General features: G+C 42.8%; 1 protein-coding gene across 6 annotated transcripts in view; it reads right to left on the reverse strand.

The window, feature by feature from the left end:
* MEIOSIN (meiosis initiator) overlaps positions 1-21,466 on the reverse strand; it is a 115,614-nt gene that overhangs the window by 57,921 nt on the left and 36,227 nt on the right. For all 6 annotated transcript variants that reach the window (XR_015876200.1, XM_088464572.1, XM_088464569.1 and 3 more), the window contains one exon: positions 18,655-18,748. Coding sequence is in view for 5 of the 6 variants with exons in the window: in XM_088464572.1 (XP_088320698.1) it covers positions 18,655-18,748 (94 nt within the window). In the remaining variant the exon portion in view is untranslated. The remainder of the gene's footprint in view (positions 1-18,654; positions 18,749-21,466) is intronic.

The following is a 21,466-nucleotide window of genomic DNA, read 5'->3' on the forward strand; positions in this document are numbered from 1 at the left end:
TCTGTATACCTAACTCAGCACTATGCATCCCTTACTATGTCTGATCCTTCCCTGTATACCTAACTCAGCATTAATCATCCCTTACTATGTCTGATCACTCCCTGTATCTGTATACCTAACTCAGCACTAAGCATCCCTTACTATGTCTGATCCTTCCCTGTATCTGTATACCTAACTCAGCACTATGCATCCCTTACTATGTCTCATCATTCCCTGTATCTGTATACCTAACTCAGCACTAAGCATCCCTTACTATGTCTCATCATTCCCTGTATCTGTATACCTAACTCAGCACTATGCATCCCTTACTATGTCTCATCATTCCCTGTATCTGTATACCTAACTCAGCACTATGCATCCCTTACTATGCCTCATCATTCCCTGTATCTGTATACCTAACTCAGCACTATGCATCCCTTACTGTGTCTCATCATTCCCTGTATCTGTATACCTAACTCAGCACTAAGCATCCCTTACTATATCTCATCATTCCCTGTATCTGTATACCTAACTCAGCACTAAGCATCCCTTACTATGTCTCATCATTCCCTGTATCTGTATACCTAACTCAGCACTATGCATCCCTTACTATGTCTCATCATTCCCTGTATCTGTATACCTAACTCAGCATTAATCATCCCTTACTATGTCTGATCACTCCCTGTATCTGTATACCTAACTCAGCACTAAGCATCCCTTACTATGTCTGATCCTTCCCTGTATCTGTATACCTAACTCAGCACTATGCATCCCTTACTATGTCTCATCATTCCCTGTATCTGTATACCTAACTCAGCACTATGCATCCCTTACTATGCCTCATCATTCCCTGTATCTGTATACCTAACTCAGCACTAAGCATCCCTTACTATATCTCATCATTCCCTGTATCTGTATACCTAACTCAGCACTAAGCATCCCTTACTATGTCTCATCATTCCCTGTATCTGTATACCTAACTCAGCACTATGCATCCCTTACTATGTCTCATCATTCCCTGTATCTGTATACCTAACTCAGCACTAAGCATCCCTTACTATGTCTGATCCTTCCCTGTATCTGTATACCTAACTCAGCACTAAGCATCCCTTACTATGTCTCATCATTCCCTGTATCTGTATACCTAACTCAGCACTAAGCATCCCTTACTATGTCTCATCATTCCCTGTATCTGTATACCTAACTCAGCACTAAGCATCCCTTACTATGCCTCATCACTCCCTGTATCTGTATACCTAACTCAGCACCAAGCATCCCTTACTATGTCTCATCATTCCCTGTATCTGTATACCTAACTCAGCACTAAGCATCCCTTACTGTGTCTCATCACTCCCTGTATCTGTATACCTAATTCAGCACTAAGCATCCCTTATCATTCCCTGTATCTGTATACCTAACTCAGCACTAAGAATCCCTTACTATGTCTCATCATTCCCTGTATCTGTATACCTAACTCAGCACTAAGCATCCCTTATCATTCCCTGTATCTGTATACCTAACTCAGCACTAAGCATCCCTTACTATGTCTCCTCATTCCCTGTATCTGTATACCTAACTTAGCACTAAGCATCCCTTACTGTGTCTCATCATTCCCTGTATCTGTATACCTAACTTAGCACTAAGCATCCCTTACTGTGTCTCATCATTCCCTGTATCTGTATACCTAACTCAGCACTAAGCATCCCTTACTATGTCTCATCACTCCCTGTATCTGTATACCTAACTCAGCACTAAGCATCCCTTATCATTCCCTGTATCTGTATACATAACTCAGCACTAAGCATCCCTTACTATGTCTCATCATTCCCTGTATCTGTATACCTAACTCAGCACTAAGCATCCCTTACTATGTCTCATCATTCCCTGTATCTGTATACCTAACTCAGCACTAAGCATCCCTTACTATGTCTCATCATTCCCTGTATCTGTATACCTAACTCAGCACTAAGCATCCCTTACTATGTCTCATCATTCCCTGTATCTGTATACCTAACTCAGCACTAAGCATCCCTTACTATGTCTCATCATTCCCTGTATCTGTATACCTAACTCAGCACTAAGCATCCCTTACTATGTCTCATCATTCCCTGTATCTGTATACCTAACTCAGCACTAAGCGTCCCTTACTATGTCTCATCATTCCCTGTATCTGTATACCTAACTCAGCACTAAGCGTCCCTTACTATGTCTCATCATTCCCTGTATCTGTATACCTAACTCAGCACTAAGCATCCCTTACTATGTCTCATCATTCCCTGTATCTGTATACCTAACTCAGCACTAAGCATCCCTTACTATGTCTGATCCTTCCCTGTATACCTAACTCAGCATTAATCATCCCTTACTATGTCTGATCACTCCCTGTATCTGTATACCTAACTCAGCACTAAGCATCCCTTACTATGTCTGATCCTTCCCTGTATCTGTATACCTAACTCAGCACTATGCATCCCTTACTATGTCTCCTCATTCCCTGTATCTGTATACCTAACTCAGCACTATGCATCCCTTACTATGTCTCATCATTCCCTGTATCTGTATACCTAACTCAGCACTAAGCATCCCTTACTATGTCTCATCATTCCCTGTATCTGTATACCTAACTCAGCACTAAGCGTCCCTTACTATGTCTGATCATTCCCTGTATCTGTATACCTAACTCAGCACTAATCGTCCCTTACTATGTCTCATCATGCCCTGTATCTGTATACCTAACTCAGCACTAAGCATCCCTTACTATGTCTCATCATTCCCTGTATCTGTATACCTAACTCAGCACTAAGCATCCCTTACTATGTCTCATCATTCCCTGTATCTGTATACCTAACTCAGCACTAAGCATCCCTTACTGTGTCTCATCACTCCCTGTATCTGTATACCTAACTCAGCACTATGCATCCCTTACTGTGTCTCATCATTCCCTGTATCTGTATACCTAACTCAGCACTAAGCATCCCTTACTATGTCTCCTCATTCCCTGTATCTGTATACCTAACTTAGCACCAAGCATCCCTTACTATGTCTCATCATTCCCTGTATCTGTATACCTAACTCAGCACTAAGCATCCCTTACTATGTCTGATCACTCCCTGTATCTGTATACCTAACTCAGCACTAAGCATCCCTTACTATGTCTGAACCTTCCCTGTATCTGTATACCTAACTCAGCACTATGCATCCCTTACTGTGTCTCATCATTCCCTGTATCTGTATACCTAACTCAGCACTAAGCATCCCTTACTGTGTCTCCTCATTCCCTGTATCTGTATACCTAACTCAGCACTAAGCATCCCTTACTGTGTCTCATCATTCCCTGTATCTGTATACCTAACTCAGCACTAAGCATCCCTTACTGTGTCTCATCACTCCCTGTATCTGTATACCTAACTCAGCACTAAGCATCCCTTATCATTCCCTGTATCTGTATACCTAACTCAGCACTAAGCATCCCTTACTGTGTCTCCTCATTCCCTGTATCTGTATACCTAACTCAGCACTAAGCATCCCTTACTGTGTGTCATCACTCCCTGTATCTGTATACCTAACTCAGCACTAAGCATCCCTTACTGTGTCTCATCACTCCCTGTATCTGTATACCTAACTCAGCACTAAGCATCCCTTATCATTCCCTGTATCTGTATACCTAACTCAGCACTAAGCATCCCTTACTATGTCTCATCATTCCCTGTATCTGTATACCTAACTCAGCACTAAGCATCCCTTACTATGTCTCATCATTCCCTGTATCTGTATACCTAATTCAGCACTAAGCATCCCTTACTATGTCTCATCATTCCCTGTATCTGTATACCTAACTCAGCACTAAGCATCCCTTACTATGTCTCATCATTCCCTGTATCTGTATACCTAACTCAGCACTAAGCATCCCTTACTATGTCTCATCATTCCCTGTATCTGTATACCTAACTCAGCACTAAGCATCCCTTACTGTGTCTCATCATTCCCTGTATCTGTATACCTAACTCAGCACTAAGCATCCCTTACTGTGTCTCATCATTCCCTGTATCTGTATACCTAACTCAGCACTAAGCATCCCTTACTATGTCTCCTCATTCCCTGTATCTGTATACCTAACTCAGCACTAAGCATCCCTTACTATGTCTCATCATTCCCTGTATCTGTATACCTAACTCAGCACTAAGCATCCCTTACTATGCCTCATCACTCCCTGTATCTGTATACCTAACTCAGCACTAAGCATCCCTTACTATGTCTCATCATTCCCTGTATCTGTATACCTAACTCAGCACTAATCGTCCCTTACTATGTCTCATCATGCCCTGTATCTGTATACCTAACTCAGCACTAAGCATCCCTTACTATGTCTCATCATTCCCTGTATCTGTATACCTAACTCAGCACTAAGCATCCCTTACTATGTCTCATCATTCCCTGTATCTGTATACCTAACTCAGCACTAAGCATCCCTTACTGTGTCTCATCATTCCCTGTATCTGTATACCTAACTCAGCACTAAGCATCCCTTACTGTGTCTCATCATTCCCTGTATCTGTATACCGTAACTCAGCACTAAGCATCCCTTACTGTGTCTCATCATTCCCTGTATCTGTATACCGTAACTCAGCACTAAGCATCCCTTACTGTGTCTCATCATTCCCTGTATCTGTATAACTAACTCAGCACTAAGCATCCCTTACTGTGTCTCATCATTCCCTGTATCTGTATACCTAACTCAGCACTAAGCATCCCTTACTATGTCTCCTCATTCCCTGTATCTGTATACCTAACTCAGCACTAAGCATCCCTTACTATGTCTCATCATTCCCTGTATCTGTATACCTAACTCAGCACTAAGCATCCCTTACTATGTCTCATCATTCCTTGTATCTGTATACCTAACTCAGCACTAAGCATCCCTTACTGTGTCTCATCACTCCCTGTATCTGTATACCTAACTCAGCACTATGCATCCCTTACTGTGTCTCATCATTCCCTGTATCTGTATACCTAACTCAGCACTAAGCATCCCTTACTATGTCTCCTCATTCCCTGTATCTGTATACCTAACTTAGCACTAAGCATCCCTTACTATGTCTCATCATTCCCTGTATCTGTATACCTAACTCAGCACTAAGCATCCCTTACTATGTCTGATCACTCCCTGTATCTGTATACCTAACTCAGCACTAAGCATCCCTTACTATGTCTGAACCTTCCCTGTATCTGTATATCTAACTCAGCACTATGCATCCCTTACTGTGTCTCATCATTCCCTGTATCTGTATACCTAACTCAGCACTAAGCATCCCTTACTGTGTCTCCTCATTCCCTGTATCTGTATACCTAACTCAGCACTAAGCATCCCTTACTGTGTCTCATCATTCCCTGTATCTGTATACCTAACTCAGCACTAAGCATCCCTTACTATGTCTCATCATTCCCTGTATCTGTATACCTAACTCAGCACTAATCATCCCTTACTATGTCTCATCATTCCCTGTATCTGTATACCTAACTCAGCACTAAGCATCCCTTACTGTGTCTCATCACTCCCTGTATCTGTATACCTAACTCAGCACTAAGCACCCCTTACTGTGTCTCATCACTCCCTGTATCTGTATACCTAACTCAGCACTAAGCATCCCTTATCATTCCCTGTATCTGTATACCTAACTCAGCACTAAGCATCCCTTACTATGTCTCATCATTCCCTGTATCTGTATACCTAACTCAGCACTAAGCATCCCTTACTATGTCTCATCATTCCCTGTATCTGTATACCTAACTCAGCACTAAGCATCCCTTACTATGTCTCATCATTCCCTGTATCTGTATACCTAACTCAGCACTAAGCATCCCTTACTATGCCTCATCACTCCCTGTATCTGTATACCTAACTCAGCACTAAGCATCCCTTACTATGTCTCATCATTCCCTGTATCTGTATACCTAACTCAGCACTAAGCATCCCTTACTATGTCTCATCATTCCCTGTATCTGTATACCTAACTCAGCACTAAGCATCCCTTACTATGTCTCATCATTCCCTGTATCTGTATACCTAACTCAGCACTAAGCATCCCTTACTATGTCTCATCATTCCCTGTATCTGTATACCTAACTCAGCACTAAGCATCCCTTACTATCTCATCACTCCCTGTATCTGTATACCTAACTCAGCACTAAGCATCCCTTACTATGTCTCATCATTCCCTGTATCTGTATACCTAACTCAGCACTATGCATCCCTTACTATGTCTGATCCTTCCCTGTATACCTAACTCAGCATTAATCATCCCTTACTATGTCTGATCACTCCCTGTATCTGTATACCTAACTCAGCACTAAGCATCCCTTACTATGTCTGATCCTTCCCTGTATCTGTATACCTAACTCAGCACTATGCATCCCTTACTATGTCTCATCATTCCCTGTATCTGTATACCTAACTCAGCACTAAGCATCCCTTACTATGTCTCATCATTCCCTGTATCTGTATACCTAACTCAGCACTATGCATCCCTTACTATGTCTCATCATTCCCTGTATCTGTATACCTAACTCAGCACTATGCATCCCTTACTATGCCTCATCATTCCCTGTATCTGTATACCTAACTCAGCACTATGCATCCCTTACTGTGTCTCATCATTCCCTGTATCTGTATACCTAACTCAGCACTAAGCATCCCTTACTATATCTCATCATTCCCTGTATCTGTATACCTAACTCAGCACTAAGCATCCCTTACTATGTCTCATCATTCCCTGTATCTGTATACCTAACTCAGCACTATGCATCCCTTACTATGTCTCATCATTCCCTGTATCTGTATACCTAACTCAGCATTAATCATCCCTTACTATGTCTGATCACTCCCTGTATCTGTATACCTAACTCAGCACTAAGCATCCCTTACTATGTCTGATCCTTCCCTGTATCTGTATACCTAACTCAGCACTATGCATCCCTTACTATGTCTCATCATTCCCTGTATCTGTATACCTAACTCAGCACTATGCATCCCTTACTATGCCTCATCATTCCCTGTATCTGTATACCTAACTCAGCACTAAGCATCCCTTACTATATCTCATCATTCCCTGTATCTGTATACCTAACTCAGCACTAAGCATCCCTTACTATGTCTCATCATTCCCTGTATCTGTATACCTAACTCAGCACTATGCATCCCTTACTATGTCTCATCATTCCCTGTATCTGTATACCTAACTCAGCACTAAGCATCCCTTACTATGTCTGATCCTTCCCTGTATCTGTATACCTAACTCAGCACTAAGCATCCCTTACTATGTCTCATCATTCCCTGTATCTGTATACCTAACTCAGCACTAAGCATCCCTTACTATGTCTCATCATTCCCTGTATCTGTATACCTAACTCAGCACTAAGCATCCCTTACTATGCCTCATCACTCCCTGTATCTGTATACCTAACTCAGCACCAAGCATCCCTTACTATGTCTCATCATTCCCTGTATCTGTATACCTAACTCAGCACTAAGCATCCCTTACTGTGTCTCATCACTCCCTGTATCTGTATACCTAATTCAGCACTAAGCATCCCTTATCATTCCCTGTATCTGTATACCTAACTCAGCACTAAGAATCCCTTACTATGTCTCATCATTCCCTGTATCTGTATACCTAACTCAGCACTAAGCATCCCTTATCATTCCCTGTATCTGTATACCTAACTCAGCACTAAGCATCCCTTACTATGTCTCCTCATTCCCTGTATCTGTATACCTAACTTAGCACTAAGCATCCCTTACTGTGTCTCATCATTCCCTGTATCTGTATACCTAACTCAGCACTAAGCATCCCTTACTATATCTCATCATTCCCTGTATCTGTATACCTAACTCAGCACTAAGCATCCCTTACTATGTCTCATCATTCCCTGTATCTGTATACCTAACTCAGCACTATGCATCCCTTACTATGTCTCATCATTCCCTGTATCTGTATACCTAACTCAGCACTAAGCATCCCTTACTATGTCTCATCATTCCCTGTATCTGTATACCTAACTCAGCACTAAGCATCCCTTACTATGCCTCATCACTCCCTGTATCTGTATACCTAACTCAGCACCAAGCATCCCTTACTATGTCTCATCATTCCCTGTATCTGTATACCTAACTCAGCACTAAGCATCCCTTACTGTGTCTCATCACTCCCTGTATCTGTATACCTAATTCAGCACTAAGCATCCCTTATCATTCCCTGTATCTGTATACCTAACTCAGCACTAAGAATCCCTTACTATGTCTCATCATTCCCTGTATCTGTATACCTAACTCAGCACTAAGCATCCCTTATCATTCCCTGTATCTGTATACCTAACTCAGCACTAAGCATCCCTTACTATGTCTCCTCATTCCCTGTATCTGTATACCTAACTTAGCACTATGCATCCCTTACTATGCCTCATCATTCCCTGTATCTGTATACCTAACTCAGCACTAAGCATCCCTTACTATATCTCATCATTCCCTGTATCTGTATACCTAACTCAGCACTAAGCATCCCTTACTATGTCTCATCATTCCCTGTATCTGTATACCTAACTCAGCACTATGCATCCCTTACTATGTCTCATCATTCCCTGTATCTGTATACCTAACTCAGCACTAAGCATCCCTTACTATGTCTGATCCTTCCCTGTATCTGTATACCTAACTCAGCACTAAGCATCCCTTACTATGTCTCATCATTCCCTGTATCTGTATACCTAACTCAGCACTAAGCATCCCTTACTATGTCTCATCATTCCCTGTATCTGTATACCTAACTCAGCACTAAGCATCCCTTACTATGCCTCATCACTCCCTGTATCTGTATACCTAACTCAGCACCAAGCATCCCTTACTATGTCTCATCATTCCCTGTATCTGTATACCTAACTCAGCACTAAGCATCCCTTACTGTGTCTCATCACTCCCTGTATCTGTATACCTAATTCAGCACTAAGCATCCCTTATCATTCCCTGTATCTGTATACCTAACTCAGCACTAAGAATCCCTTACTATGTCTCATCATTCCCTGTATCTGTATACCTAACTCAGCACTAAGCATCCCTTATCATTCCCTGTATCTGTATACCTAACTCAGCACTAAGCATCCCTTACTATGTCTCCTCATTCCCTGTATCTGTATACCTAACTTAGCACTAAGCATCCCTTACTGTGTCTCATCATTCCCTGTATCTGTATACCTAACTCAGCACTAAGCATCCCTTACTATGTCTCCTCATTCCCTGTATCTGTATACCTAACTCAGCACTAATCGTCCCTTACTATGTCTCATCATTCCCTGTATCTGTATACCTAACTCAGCACTATGCATCCCTTACTGTGTCTCATCATTCCCTGTATCTGTATACCTAACTCAGCACTAAGCATCCCTTACTATGTCTCCTCATTCCCTGTATCTGTATACCTAACTTAGCACTAAGCATCCCTTACTATGTCTCATCACTCCCTGTATCTGTATACCTAACTCAGCACTAAGCATCCCTTACTATGTCTGATCACTCCCTGTATCTGTATACCTAACTCAGCACTAAGCATCCCTTACTATGTCTGAACCTTCCCTGTATCTGTATATCTAACTCAGCACTATGCATCCCTTACTATGCCTCATCATTCCCTGTATCTGTATACCTAACTCAGCACTAAGCATCCCTTACTATGTCTCATCATTCCCTGTATCTGTATACCTAACTCAGCACTATGCATCCCTTACTATGCCTCATCATTCCCTGTATCTGTATACCTAACTCAGCACTAAGCATCCCTTACTATGTCTCATCATTCCCTGTATCTGTATACCTAACTCAGCACTAAGCATCCCTTACTATGTCTCATCATTCCCTGTATCTGTATACCTAACTCAGCACTATGCATCCCTTACTATGTCTCATCATTCCCTGTATCTGTATGCCTAACTCAGCACTAAGCATCCCTTACTATGTCTGATCCTTCCCTGTATCTGTATACCTAACTCAGCACCAAGCATCCCTTACTATGTCTCATCATTCCCTGTATCTGTATACCTAACTCAGCACTAAGCATCCCTTACTGTGTCTCATCACTCCCTGTATCTGTATACCTAACTCAGCACTAAGCATCCCTTATCATTCCCTGTATCTGTATACCTAACTCAGCACTAAGAATCCCTTACTATGTCTGATCCTTCCCTGTATCTGTATACCTAACTCAGCACTAAGCATCCCTTACTATGTCTCATCATTCCCTGTATCTGTATACCTAACTCAGCACTAAGCATCCCTTACTATGTCTCATCATTCCCTGTATCTGTATACCTAACTCAGCACTAAGCATCCCTTACTATGTCTCATCATTCCCTGTATCTGTATACCTAACTCAGCACTATGCATCCCTTACTATGTCTCCTCATTCCCTGTATCTGTATACCTAACTCAGCACTAAGCATCCCTTACTGTGTCTCATCACTCCCTGTATCTGTATACCTAACTCAGCACTAAGCGTCCCTTACTATGTCTCATCACTCCCTGTTTCTGTATACCTAACTCAGCACTAAGCATCCCTTACTATGTCTCATCATTCCCTGTATCTGTATACCTAACTCAGCACTAAGCATCCCTTACTGTGTCTCATCACTCCCTGTATCTGTATACCTAACTCAGCACTAAGCGTCCCTTACTGTGTCTCATCACTCCCTGTTTCTGTATACCTAACTCAGCACTAAGCATCCCTTACTATGTCTCATCATTCCCTGTATCTGTATACCTAACTCAGCACTAAGCGTCCCTTACTGTGTCTCATCACTCCCTGTATCTGTATACCTAACTCAGCACTAAGCGTCCCTTACTATGTCTCATCATTCCCTGTATCTGTATACCTAACTCAGCACTAAGCGTCCCTTACTATGTCTCATCGTTCCCTGTATCTGTATACCTAACTCAGCACTAAGCGTCCCTTACTATGTCTCATCGTTCCCTGTATCTGTATACCTAACTCAGCACTAAGCGTCCCTTACTATGTCTCATCGTTCCCTGTATCTGTATACCTAACTCAGCACTAAGCATCCCTTACTATGTCTCATCATTCCCTGTATCTGTATACCTAACTCAGCACTAAGCGTCCCTTACTATGTCTCATCACTCCCTGTATCTGTATACCTAACTCAGCACTAAGCATCCCTTACTATGTCTCATCATTCCCTGTATCTGTATACCTAACTCAGCACTAAGCATCCCTTACTATGTCTCATCATTCCCTGTATCTGTATACCTAACTCAGCACTAAGCGTCCCTTACTATGTCTCATCATTCCCTGTATCTGTATACCTAACTCAGCACTAAGCATCCCTTACTGTGTCTCATCATTCCCTGTATCTGTATACCTAACTCAGCACTAAGCATCCCTTACTGTGTCTCATCATTCCCTGTATCTGTATACCGTAACTCAGCACTAAGCGTCCCTTACTGTGTCTCATCATTCCCTGTATCTGTATACCTAACTCAGCACTAAGCGTCCCTTACTATGTCTCCTCATTCCCTGTATCTGTATACCTAACTCAGCACTAAGCATCCCTTACTATGTCTGATCACTCCCTGTATCTGTATACCTAACTCAGCACTAAGCGTCCCTTACTATGTCTCATCACTCCCTGTTTCTGTATACCTAACTCAGCACTAAGCATCCCTTACTATGTCTCATCATTCCCTGTATCTGTATACCTAACTCAGCACTAAGCGTCCCTTACTGTGTCTCATCACTCCCTGTATCTGTATACCTAACTCAGCACTAAGCGTCCCTTACTGTGTCTCATCACTCCCTGTTTCTGTATACCTAACTCAGCACTAAGCATCCCTTACTATGTCTCATCATTCCCTGTATCTGTATACCTAACTCAGCACTAAGCGTCCCTTACTATGTCTCATCGTTCCCTGTATCTGTATACCTAACTCAGCACTAAGCGTCCCTTACTATGTCTCATCGTTCCCTGTATCTGTATACCTAACTCAGCACTAAGCATCCCTTACTGTGTCTCATCATTCCCTGTATCTGTATACCTAACTCAGCACTAAGCATCCCTTACTGTGTCTCATCATTCCCTGTATCTGTATACCGTAACTCAGCACTAAGCATCCCTTACTGTGTCTCATCATTCCCTGTATCTGTATACCTAACTCAGCACTAAGCGTCCCTTACTATGTCTCCTCATTCCCTGTATCTGTATACCTAACTCAGCACTAAGCATCCCTTACTATGTCTGATCACTCCCTGTATCTGTATACCTAACTCAGCACTAAGCGTCCCTTACTATGTCTCCTCACTCCCTGTATCTGTATACCTAACTCAGCACTAAGCATCCCTTACTATGTCTGATCATTCCTTGTATCTGTATACCTAACTCAGCACTAAGCATCCCTTACTGTGTCTCATCATTCCCTGTATCTGTATACCTAACTCAGCACTAAGCATCCCTTACTATGTCTGATCCTTCCCTGTATCTGTATACCTAACTCAGCACTAAGCATCCCTTACTGTGTCTCATCATTCCCTGTATCTGTATACCTAACTCAGCATTAATCATCCCTTACTATGTCTCATCATTCCCTGTATCTGTATACCAAACTCAGCACTAAGCATCCCTTACTGTGTCTCATCATTCCCTGTATCTGTATACCTAACTCAGCACTAAGCATCCCTTACTATGTCTCATCATTCCCTGTATCTGTATACCTAACTCAGCACTAAGCATCCCTTACTATGTCTCCTCATTCCCTGTATCTGTATACCTAACTCAGCACTAAGCATCCCTTACTATGTCTGATCCTTCCCTGTATCTGTATACCTAACTCAGCACTAATCGTCCCTTACTATGTCTCATCATTCCCTGTATCTGTATACCTAACTCAGCACTAAGCGTCCCTTACTGTGTCTCATCACTCCCTGTATCTGTATACCTAACTCAGCACTAAGCGTCCCTTACTGTGTCTCATCACTCCCTGTTTCTGTATACCTAACTCAGCACTAAGCATCCCTTACTATGTCTCATCATTCCCTGTATCTGTATACCTAACTCAGCACTAAGCGTCCCTTACTATGTCTCATCGTTCCCTGTATCTGTATACCTAACTCAGCACTAAGCGTCCCTTACTATGTCTCATCGTTCCCTGTATCTGTATACCTAACTCAGCACTAAGCGTCCCTTACTATGTCTCATCGTTCCCTGTATCTGTATACCTAACTCAGCACTAAGCATCCCTTACTATGTCTCATCATTCCCTGTATCTGTATACCTAACTCAGCACTAAGCGTCCCTTACTATGTCTCATCACTCCCTGTATCTGTATACCTAACTCAGCACTAAGCATCCCTTACTATGTCTCATCATTCCCTGTATCTGTATACCTAACTCAGCACTAAGCATCCCTTACTATGTCTCATCATTCCCTGTATCTGTATACCTAACTCAGCACTAAGCGTCCCTTACTATGTCTCATCATTCCCTGTATCTGTATACCTAACTCAGCACTAAGCATCCCTTACTGTGTCTCATCATTCACTGTATCTGTATACCTAACTCAGCACTAAGCATCCCTTACTGTGTCTCATCATTCCCTGTATCTGTATACCGTAACTCAGCACTAAGCATCCCTTACTGTGTCTCATCATTCCCTGTATCTGTATACCTAACTCAGCACTAAGCGTCCCTTACTATGTCTCCTCATTCCCTGTATCTGTATACCTAACTCAGCACTAAGCATCCCTTACTATGTCTGATCACTCCCTGTATCTGTATACCTAACTCAGCACTAAGCGTCCCTTACTATGTCTCCTCACTCCCTGTATCTGTATACCTAACTCAGCACTAAGCATCCCTTACTATGTCTGATCATTCCTTGTATCTGTATACCTAACTCAGCACTAAGCATCCCTTACTGTGTCTCATCATTCCCTGTATCTGTATACCTAACTCAGCACTAAGCATCCCTTACTATGTCTGATCCTTCCCTGTATCTGTATACCTAACTCAGCACTAAGCATCCCTTACTATGTCTGATCCTTCCCTGTATCTGTATACCTAACTCAGCACTAAGCATCCCTTACTGTGTCTCATCATTCCCTGTATCTGTATACCTAACTCAGCATTAATCATCCCTTACTATGTCTCATCATTCCCTGTATCTGTATACCTAACTCAGCACTAAGCATCCCTTACTGTGTCTCATCATTCCCTGTATCTGTATACCTAACTCAGCACTAAGCATCCCTTACTATGTCTCATCATTCCCTGTATCTGTATACCTAACTCAGCACTAAGCATCCCTTACTATGTCTCCTCATTCCCTGTATCTGTATACCTAACTCAGCACTAAGCATCCCTTACTATGTCTGATCCTTCCCTGTATCTGTATACCTAACTCAGCACTAAGCATCCCTTACTGTGTCTCATCATTCCCTGTATCTGTATACCTAACTCAGCACTAAGCATCCCTTACTATGCCTCATCATTCCCTGTATCTGTATACCTAACTCAGCACTAAGCATCCCTTACTGTGTCTCATCATTCCCTGTATCTGTATACCTAACTCAGCACTAAGCATCCCTTATCACTCCCTGTATCTGTATACCTAACTCAGCACTAAGCATCCCTTACTGTGTCTCATCATTCCCTGTATCTGTATACCTAACTCAGCACTAAGCATCCCTTACTATGCCTCATCACTCCCTGTATCTGTATACCTAACTCAGCACTAAGCGTCCCTTACTATGTCTGATCCTTCCCTGTATCTGTATACCTAACTCAGCACTAAGCATCCCTTACTATGTCTCATCATGCCCTGTATCTGTATACCTAACTCAGCACTAAGCATCCCTTACTATGTCTCATCATGCCCTGTATCTGTATACCTAACTCAGCACTAAGCATCCCTTACTATGTCTCATCACTCCCTGTATCTGTATACCTAACTCAGCACTAAGCATCCCTTACTATGCCTCATCACTCCCTGTATCTGTATACCTAACTCAGCACTAAGCATCCCTTACTGTGTCTCATCATTCCCTGTATCTGTATACCTAACTCAGCACTAAGCATCCCTTACTATGTCTCATCATTCCCTGTATCTGTATACCTAACTCAGCACTAAGCATCCCTTACTGTGTCTCATCATTCCCTGTATCTGTATACCGTAACTCAGCACTAAGCATCCCTTACTATGTCTCATCATTCCCTGTATCTGTATACCTAACTCAGCACTAAGCATCCCTTACTATGTCTCATCACTCCCTGTATCTGTATACCTAACTCAGCACTAATCATCCCTTACTGTGTCTCATCATTCCCTGTATCTGTATACCTAACTCAGCACTAAGCATCCCTTACTATGTCTCATCATTCCCTGTATCTGTATACCTAACTCAGCACTAAGCATCCCTTACTATGTCTCATCATGCCCTGTATCTGTATACCTAACTCAGCACTAAGCATCCCTTACTATGTCTCATCATTCCCTGTATCTGTATACCTAACTCAGCACTAAGCATCCCTTACTGTGTCTCATCATTCCCTGTATCTGTATACCTAACTCAGCACTAAGCATCCCTTACTATGTCTCATCATTCCCTGTATCTGTATACCTAACTCAGCACTAAGCATCCCTTACTGTGTCTCATCATTCCCTGTATCTGTATACCTAACTCAGCACTAAGCATCCCTTACTATGTCTGATCCTTCCCTGTATCTGTATACCTAACTCAGCACTAAGCATCCCTTACTGTGTCTCATCATTCCCTGTATCTGTATACCTAACTCAGCACTAAGCATCTCTTACTATGTCTCATCACTCCCTGTATCTGTATACCTAACTCAGCACTAATCATCCCTTACTGTGTCTCATCATTCCCTGTATAATTTGTTATCTCAATGTCATCCCTTCTGCATGGAAATGTGGCAGAATGTACAGTAGTTACGTGTAGCACTACATATGTGCATGCTGGCACTTGTGGTGCCAGCATGCAGTAGCATTATTTCAGACCGCCCTTGAAGAGCATTATTTAGCGTTATTTATGTACTCGCACTCTGACGGGTAAGGGCAGTGGAGTAAAGCACTTAAAAATCAGCTTTGGCAAAAGGTCTCTTATTAAATGGGAAGGTTTATATGCCGGTCAGAGCTCGGGCTGCAGCTTTACAATTGGACGGCTTTGATATGCGGCTTTCACTATGCAGTTTCAGAAACCGTTTCGTAAATATCCAAATAATGCAATTCTGCTTTTCTCCATTGTGTTACTTTATGGAACACATTTGGGAGCATTTAAGGTATCACAATCTGTTATATATTAGCAGACTGACTGTTATTAGGGTTATTAGGTGACACTTTTGGCGCCATTCAGTTTAGAAGTAGGAGAAATTTCCGCCTTGCAGGGGGCAGATGTAATATGTGCAGCAGAGATTCGGAATTGGGAGGAGGGGGGTCTAGATTAATTCTAAACTGCAGTGTAAGAATGACGCTGTCCAGCGCTTATCAGCTACATGTAACAGCAGCCAGTTTAGAATTCTGAAGAAGCCACCGAAGTTAATAGACAGGCAGAGAGATGCGCTAATAGGACGCATCCACTAGCAGAGCAAAAAACCACTGCGCCATTATCACATTATAATCATGCAGTGGTTTCACCGTCTGTGCTGTGCAGGCTCCCTCCATCATCTGTGAACATGCCCATTCCGATTGGCTGGCTTGGCCACCCGATGATTGATGTCGGAAACAACCAGCGGGAGCGCGCGTCGCCGGTCGTTTCCGACATAAAAGTGTACGATTTGTGCACGTTTACTGAGCGATTGGGCGATTACGATGTCGTAATCGTGCAATCGCTCAGTAATATCAGCATATGGCTGTGCGCCTTAAGACCGGAGACTTATCTGAGAGGTACCAGCTGGTGATCACCACTCCTTTTATGTTTATCTTTTTATCTTTTAAAGTTTACATTTATGTAGAAGCGGCCAGACGTAAATCAGCGCAGTACTGCCGTTTCTTTCAGAGATTATAAAAGACCTGTTGTCTTATAAATATTTAGTGGCTGGATATATGTGGATTTATGGAACGTACTTTGCTAACATGTGCAAACTAAAGTCTGACAGCACCATTCACTACAAGCTGAAAACTTTGTATACAGTTGTGAAATGTTTTTTGCAGCAAACTCTGCGGGGTAAATTTACTAAAGTGAGAGTGTTTAGAAGAGAGTTTTAAAAGTGATGTTGCCCATAGCAACCAGAGTCTAGCTATTATCTACTAGAAGGTGCTAGTTAAATGTAAAGCAGAATCTGAATGGTTGCTATAGGCAACATCCCTTCTAAAACTCTCTTCTAAAAACTCTCACTTTAGTAAATTTACCCCTACTTGTGCTAATACAATATTGCTTTTACTAAACCTGCTTTGTACAAATATAATGTTGTATATACGAACACGGGACTAACACCGAATTACTGCTGCTTTCATCAATGCTGGACATATGGGTTTGATGGTCTTGGCTTAATGAAAGTGTCAGTCACTGTGAAATAAATGATAAAGCTATACCATACTAACAACATTTCTGGCAGATAAAATACTAAGCTAAACATTAGCAATTTTGTGATCCGGTTATATTAAAGGAGTGTGAGAAGCTTGCACAAATAATGAATGGTTTTTTATATTTGTAACACCGGCCGGTGCTATTGTATTAATAAATATTGTTTTAGATTCATTAATTAAAGTATCTTTTTTTGATTAACGCTGTTTTCCTTTGTATATATTTCTTTGTTTTCTATAGGGCTGAGCATATCCCTATAATAAATAGCAGCTTTTGAATAGATAGAGATATTATTATCTTTGTAGACTTACATTTGTGGCCAATATTGAGTGAGAATAGCATCGGGTCTGTTTGTTCACAGTGTTTTGGTACTCTCTGTCACATAACTGCCCCACTCTGTTCACCCTGTCACATAACTGCCCCTCTCTGTTCACCCTGTCACATAACTGCCCCTCTCTGTTCACCCTGTCACATAACTGCCCCTCTCTGTTCACCCTGTCACATAACTGCCCCTCTCTGTTCACCCTGTCACATAACTGCCCCTCTCTGTTCACCCTGTCACATAACTGCCCCTCTCTGTTCACCCTGTCACATAACTGCCCCTCTCTGTTCACCCTGTCACATAACTGTCCCTCTCTGTTCACCCTGTCACATACCTGCCCCTCAGCCCATCCTGTCACATACCTGCCCCTCTCCATCCATCCTGTCACATAACTGCCCCTCTCCATCCATCCTGTCACATAACTGCCCCTCTCCATCCATCCTGTCACATACCTGCCCCTCAGCCCATCCTGTCACATACATGCCCCTCTCCATCCATCCTGTCACATACCTGCCCCTCAGCCCATGTCGGCACATAACTGCCCTTCCCTACACATCCAGTCATATAAATGCCCCTTCTCTGCCCATCCTGTCACCTAACTGCCCCTTTCTGCCCATCCTGTCACCTAACTGCCCCTGTCAGCCCATAATGTCACCTAACTGCCCCTGTCCGCCCATCCGGTCACCTAACTGCCCCTGTCCGCCCATCCTGTCACATAACTGCCTCTGTCCGCCCATCCTGTCACCTAACTGCCCCTCTTACCCCTGTGGCTGCTGTGTGGAATCAGCCTGTTCTGTGCATCTTGGATCCTCAGTTGCAGAAAAGTGATGTATAAGATGATGTGAAGGAGCAGGCTCTGCGTGATATACACAACACATAACAAGATGATACATCTATAGCTATATACAGACACAGCTCAGGGAAGACCGTACCATTCATTTATATGTAACACTGGGCCTGAGTCACTGCCATTTGCAACTGCGATTACGCAAGCAAGCGGCCGTTTGCTGCATGCTGTGCACGCCCTGCGTGAACCAGCCACTACGCAGTGAGACTGACAGGAAGCACTATTTGTGGATGGTGACGGGGAAGAAGGGGGGGGGGGGTGGAGAAACGCAGGTGTGTCAGGGTGTTTCAACGCCGTTGCATGGACGCTCATAAATTATACACTGCGATACCGTATGCAGTCTGAGTACTCATAGCGTGATCGGAAGGTTAGTAATTCCTGAGAAAGGTCAGAGCCTGTGTAAGTGTATGTGAGGATGTGATGGTACTCCGTGTTACTGATGGTATCTCAGTCTTGTGTAGTCACTGTGTGTGATGAGGTTAGTAATTCCTGAGTAAGGTCAGAGCCTGAGTAAGTGTGTGTGAGGCTGTGATGGTACTCCATGTTACTGATGGTGTCTCAGTCTTGTGTAGTCACTGTGTGTGATGAGGTTAGTAATTCCTGAGTAAGGTCAGAGCCTGTGTAAGTGTGTGTGAGGCTGTGATGGTACTCCATGTTACTAATGGTATCTCAGTCTTGTGTAATCACTGCGTGTGATGAGGTTAGTAATTCCTGAGTAAGGTCAGAGCCTGTGTAAGTGTGTGTGAGGATGTGATGGTACTCCATGTTACTGATGGTCTCTCAGTCTTGTGTAATCACTGTGTGTGATGAGGTTAGTAAATCCTGAGTAAGGTCAGAGCCTGTGTAAGTGTGTGTGAGGATGTGATGGTACTCCATGTTACTGATGGTATCTCAGTCTTGTGTAATCACTGTGTGTGATGAGGTTAGTAATTCCTGAGTAAGGTCAGAGCCTGTGTAAGTGTGTGTGAGGCTGTGATGGTACTCCATGTTACTGATGGTATCTCAGTCTTGTGTAATCACTGCGTGTGATGAGGTTAGTAATTCCTGAGTAAGGTCAGAGCCTGTGTAAGTATGTGTGAGGATGTGATGGTACTCCATGTTACTGATGGTCTCTCAGTCTTGTGTAATCACTGCGAGTGATGAGATTAGTAATTCCTGAGTAAGATCAGAGCCTGTGTAAGTGTGTGTGAGGCTGTGATGGTACTCCATGTTACTGATGGTGTCTCAGTCTTGTGTAATCACTGTGTGTGATGAGGTTAGTCATTCCTGAGTAAGGTCAGAGCCTGTGTAAGTGTGTGTGAGGATGTGATGGTACTCCATGTTACTGATGGTCTCTCAGTCTTGTGTAATCACTGCGAGTGATGAGATTAGTAATTCCTGAGTAAGATCAGAGCCTGTGTAAGTGTGTGTGAGGCTGTGATGGTACTCCATGTTACTGATGGTGTCTCAGTCTTGTGTAATCACTGTGTGTGATGAGGTTAGTCATTCCTGAGTAAGGTCAGAGCCTGTGTAAGTGTGTGTGAGGATGTGATGGTACTCCATGTTACTAATGGTGTCTCAGTCTTGTGTAGTCACTGCGTGTGATGAAGTTAGTAATTCCTGAGTAAGGTCAGAGCCTGTGTAAGTGTGTGTGAGGATGTGATGGTACTCCATGTTACTGATGGTGTCTCAGTCTTGTGTAATCACTGTGTGTGATGAGGTTAGTAATTCCTGAGTAAGGTCAGAGCCTGTGTAAGTGTGTGTGAGGCTGTGATGGTACTCCATGTTACTGATGGTGTCTCAGTCTTGTGTAGTCACTGTGTGTGATGAGGTTAGTAATTCCTGAGTAAGGTCAGAGCCTGTGTAAGTGTGTGTGAGGCTGTGATGGTACTCCATGTTACTGATGGTCTCTCAGTCTTGTGTAATCACTGCGTGTGATGAAGTTAGTAATTCCTGAGTAAGGTCAGAGCCTGTGTAAGTGTGTGTGATGATGTGATGGTACTCCATGTTACTGATGGTCTCTCAGTCTTGTGTAGTCACTGTGTGTGTATTGAGGTTAGTAATTCCTGAGTAAGGTCAGAGCCTGTGTAAGTGTGTGTGAGGCTGTGATGGTACTCCATGTTACTGATGGTGTCTCAGTCTTGTGTAATCACTGTGTGTGATGAGGTTAGTAATTCCTGAGTAAGGTCAGAGCCTGTGTAAGTGTGTGTGAGGCTGTGATGGTACTCCATGTTACTGATGGTCTCTCAGTCTTGTGTAATCACTGTGTGTGATGAGGTTAGTAATTCCTGAGTAAGATCAGAGCCTGTGTAAGTGTGTGTGAGGATGTGATGGTACTCCATGATACTGATGGTCTCTCAGTCTTGTGTAGTCACTGTGTGTGATGAGGTTAGTAATTCCTGAGTAAGATCAGAGCCTGTGTAAGTGTGTGTGAGGATGTGATGGTACTCCATGTTACTGATGGTCTCTCAGTCTTGTGTAATCACTGTGTGTGATGAGGTTAGTAATTCCTGAGTAAGGTCAGAGCCTGTGTAAGTGTGTGTGAGGATGTGATGGTACTCCATGTTACTGATGGTATCTCAGTCTTGTGTAATCACTGCGTGTGATGAGGTTAGTAATTCCTCAGTAATTCAGAGCCTGTGTAAGTGTGTGTGAGGCTGTGATGGTACTCCATGTTACTGATGGTCTCTCAGTCTTGTGTAATCACTGTGTGTGATGAGGTTAGTAATTTCTGAGTAAGGTCAGAGC

Source organism: Taudactylus pleione, unplaced genomic scaffold (genome assembly GCF_031769625.1).
Source record: "Taudactylus pleione unplaced genomic scaffold, aTauple2 ptg001691l, whole genome shotgun sequence".
Classification (NCBI taxonomy): Eukaryota; Metazoa; Chordata; class Amphibia; order Anura; family Myobatrachidae; genus Taudactylus; species Taudactylus pleione.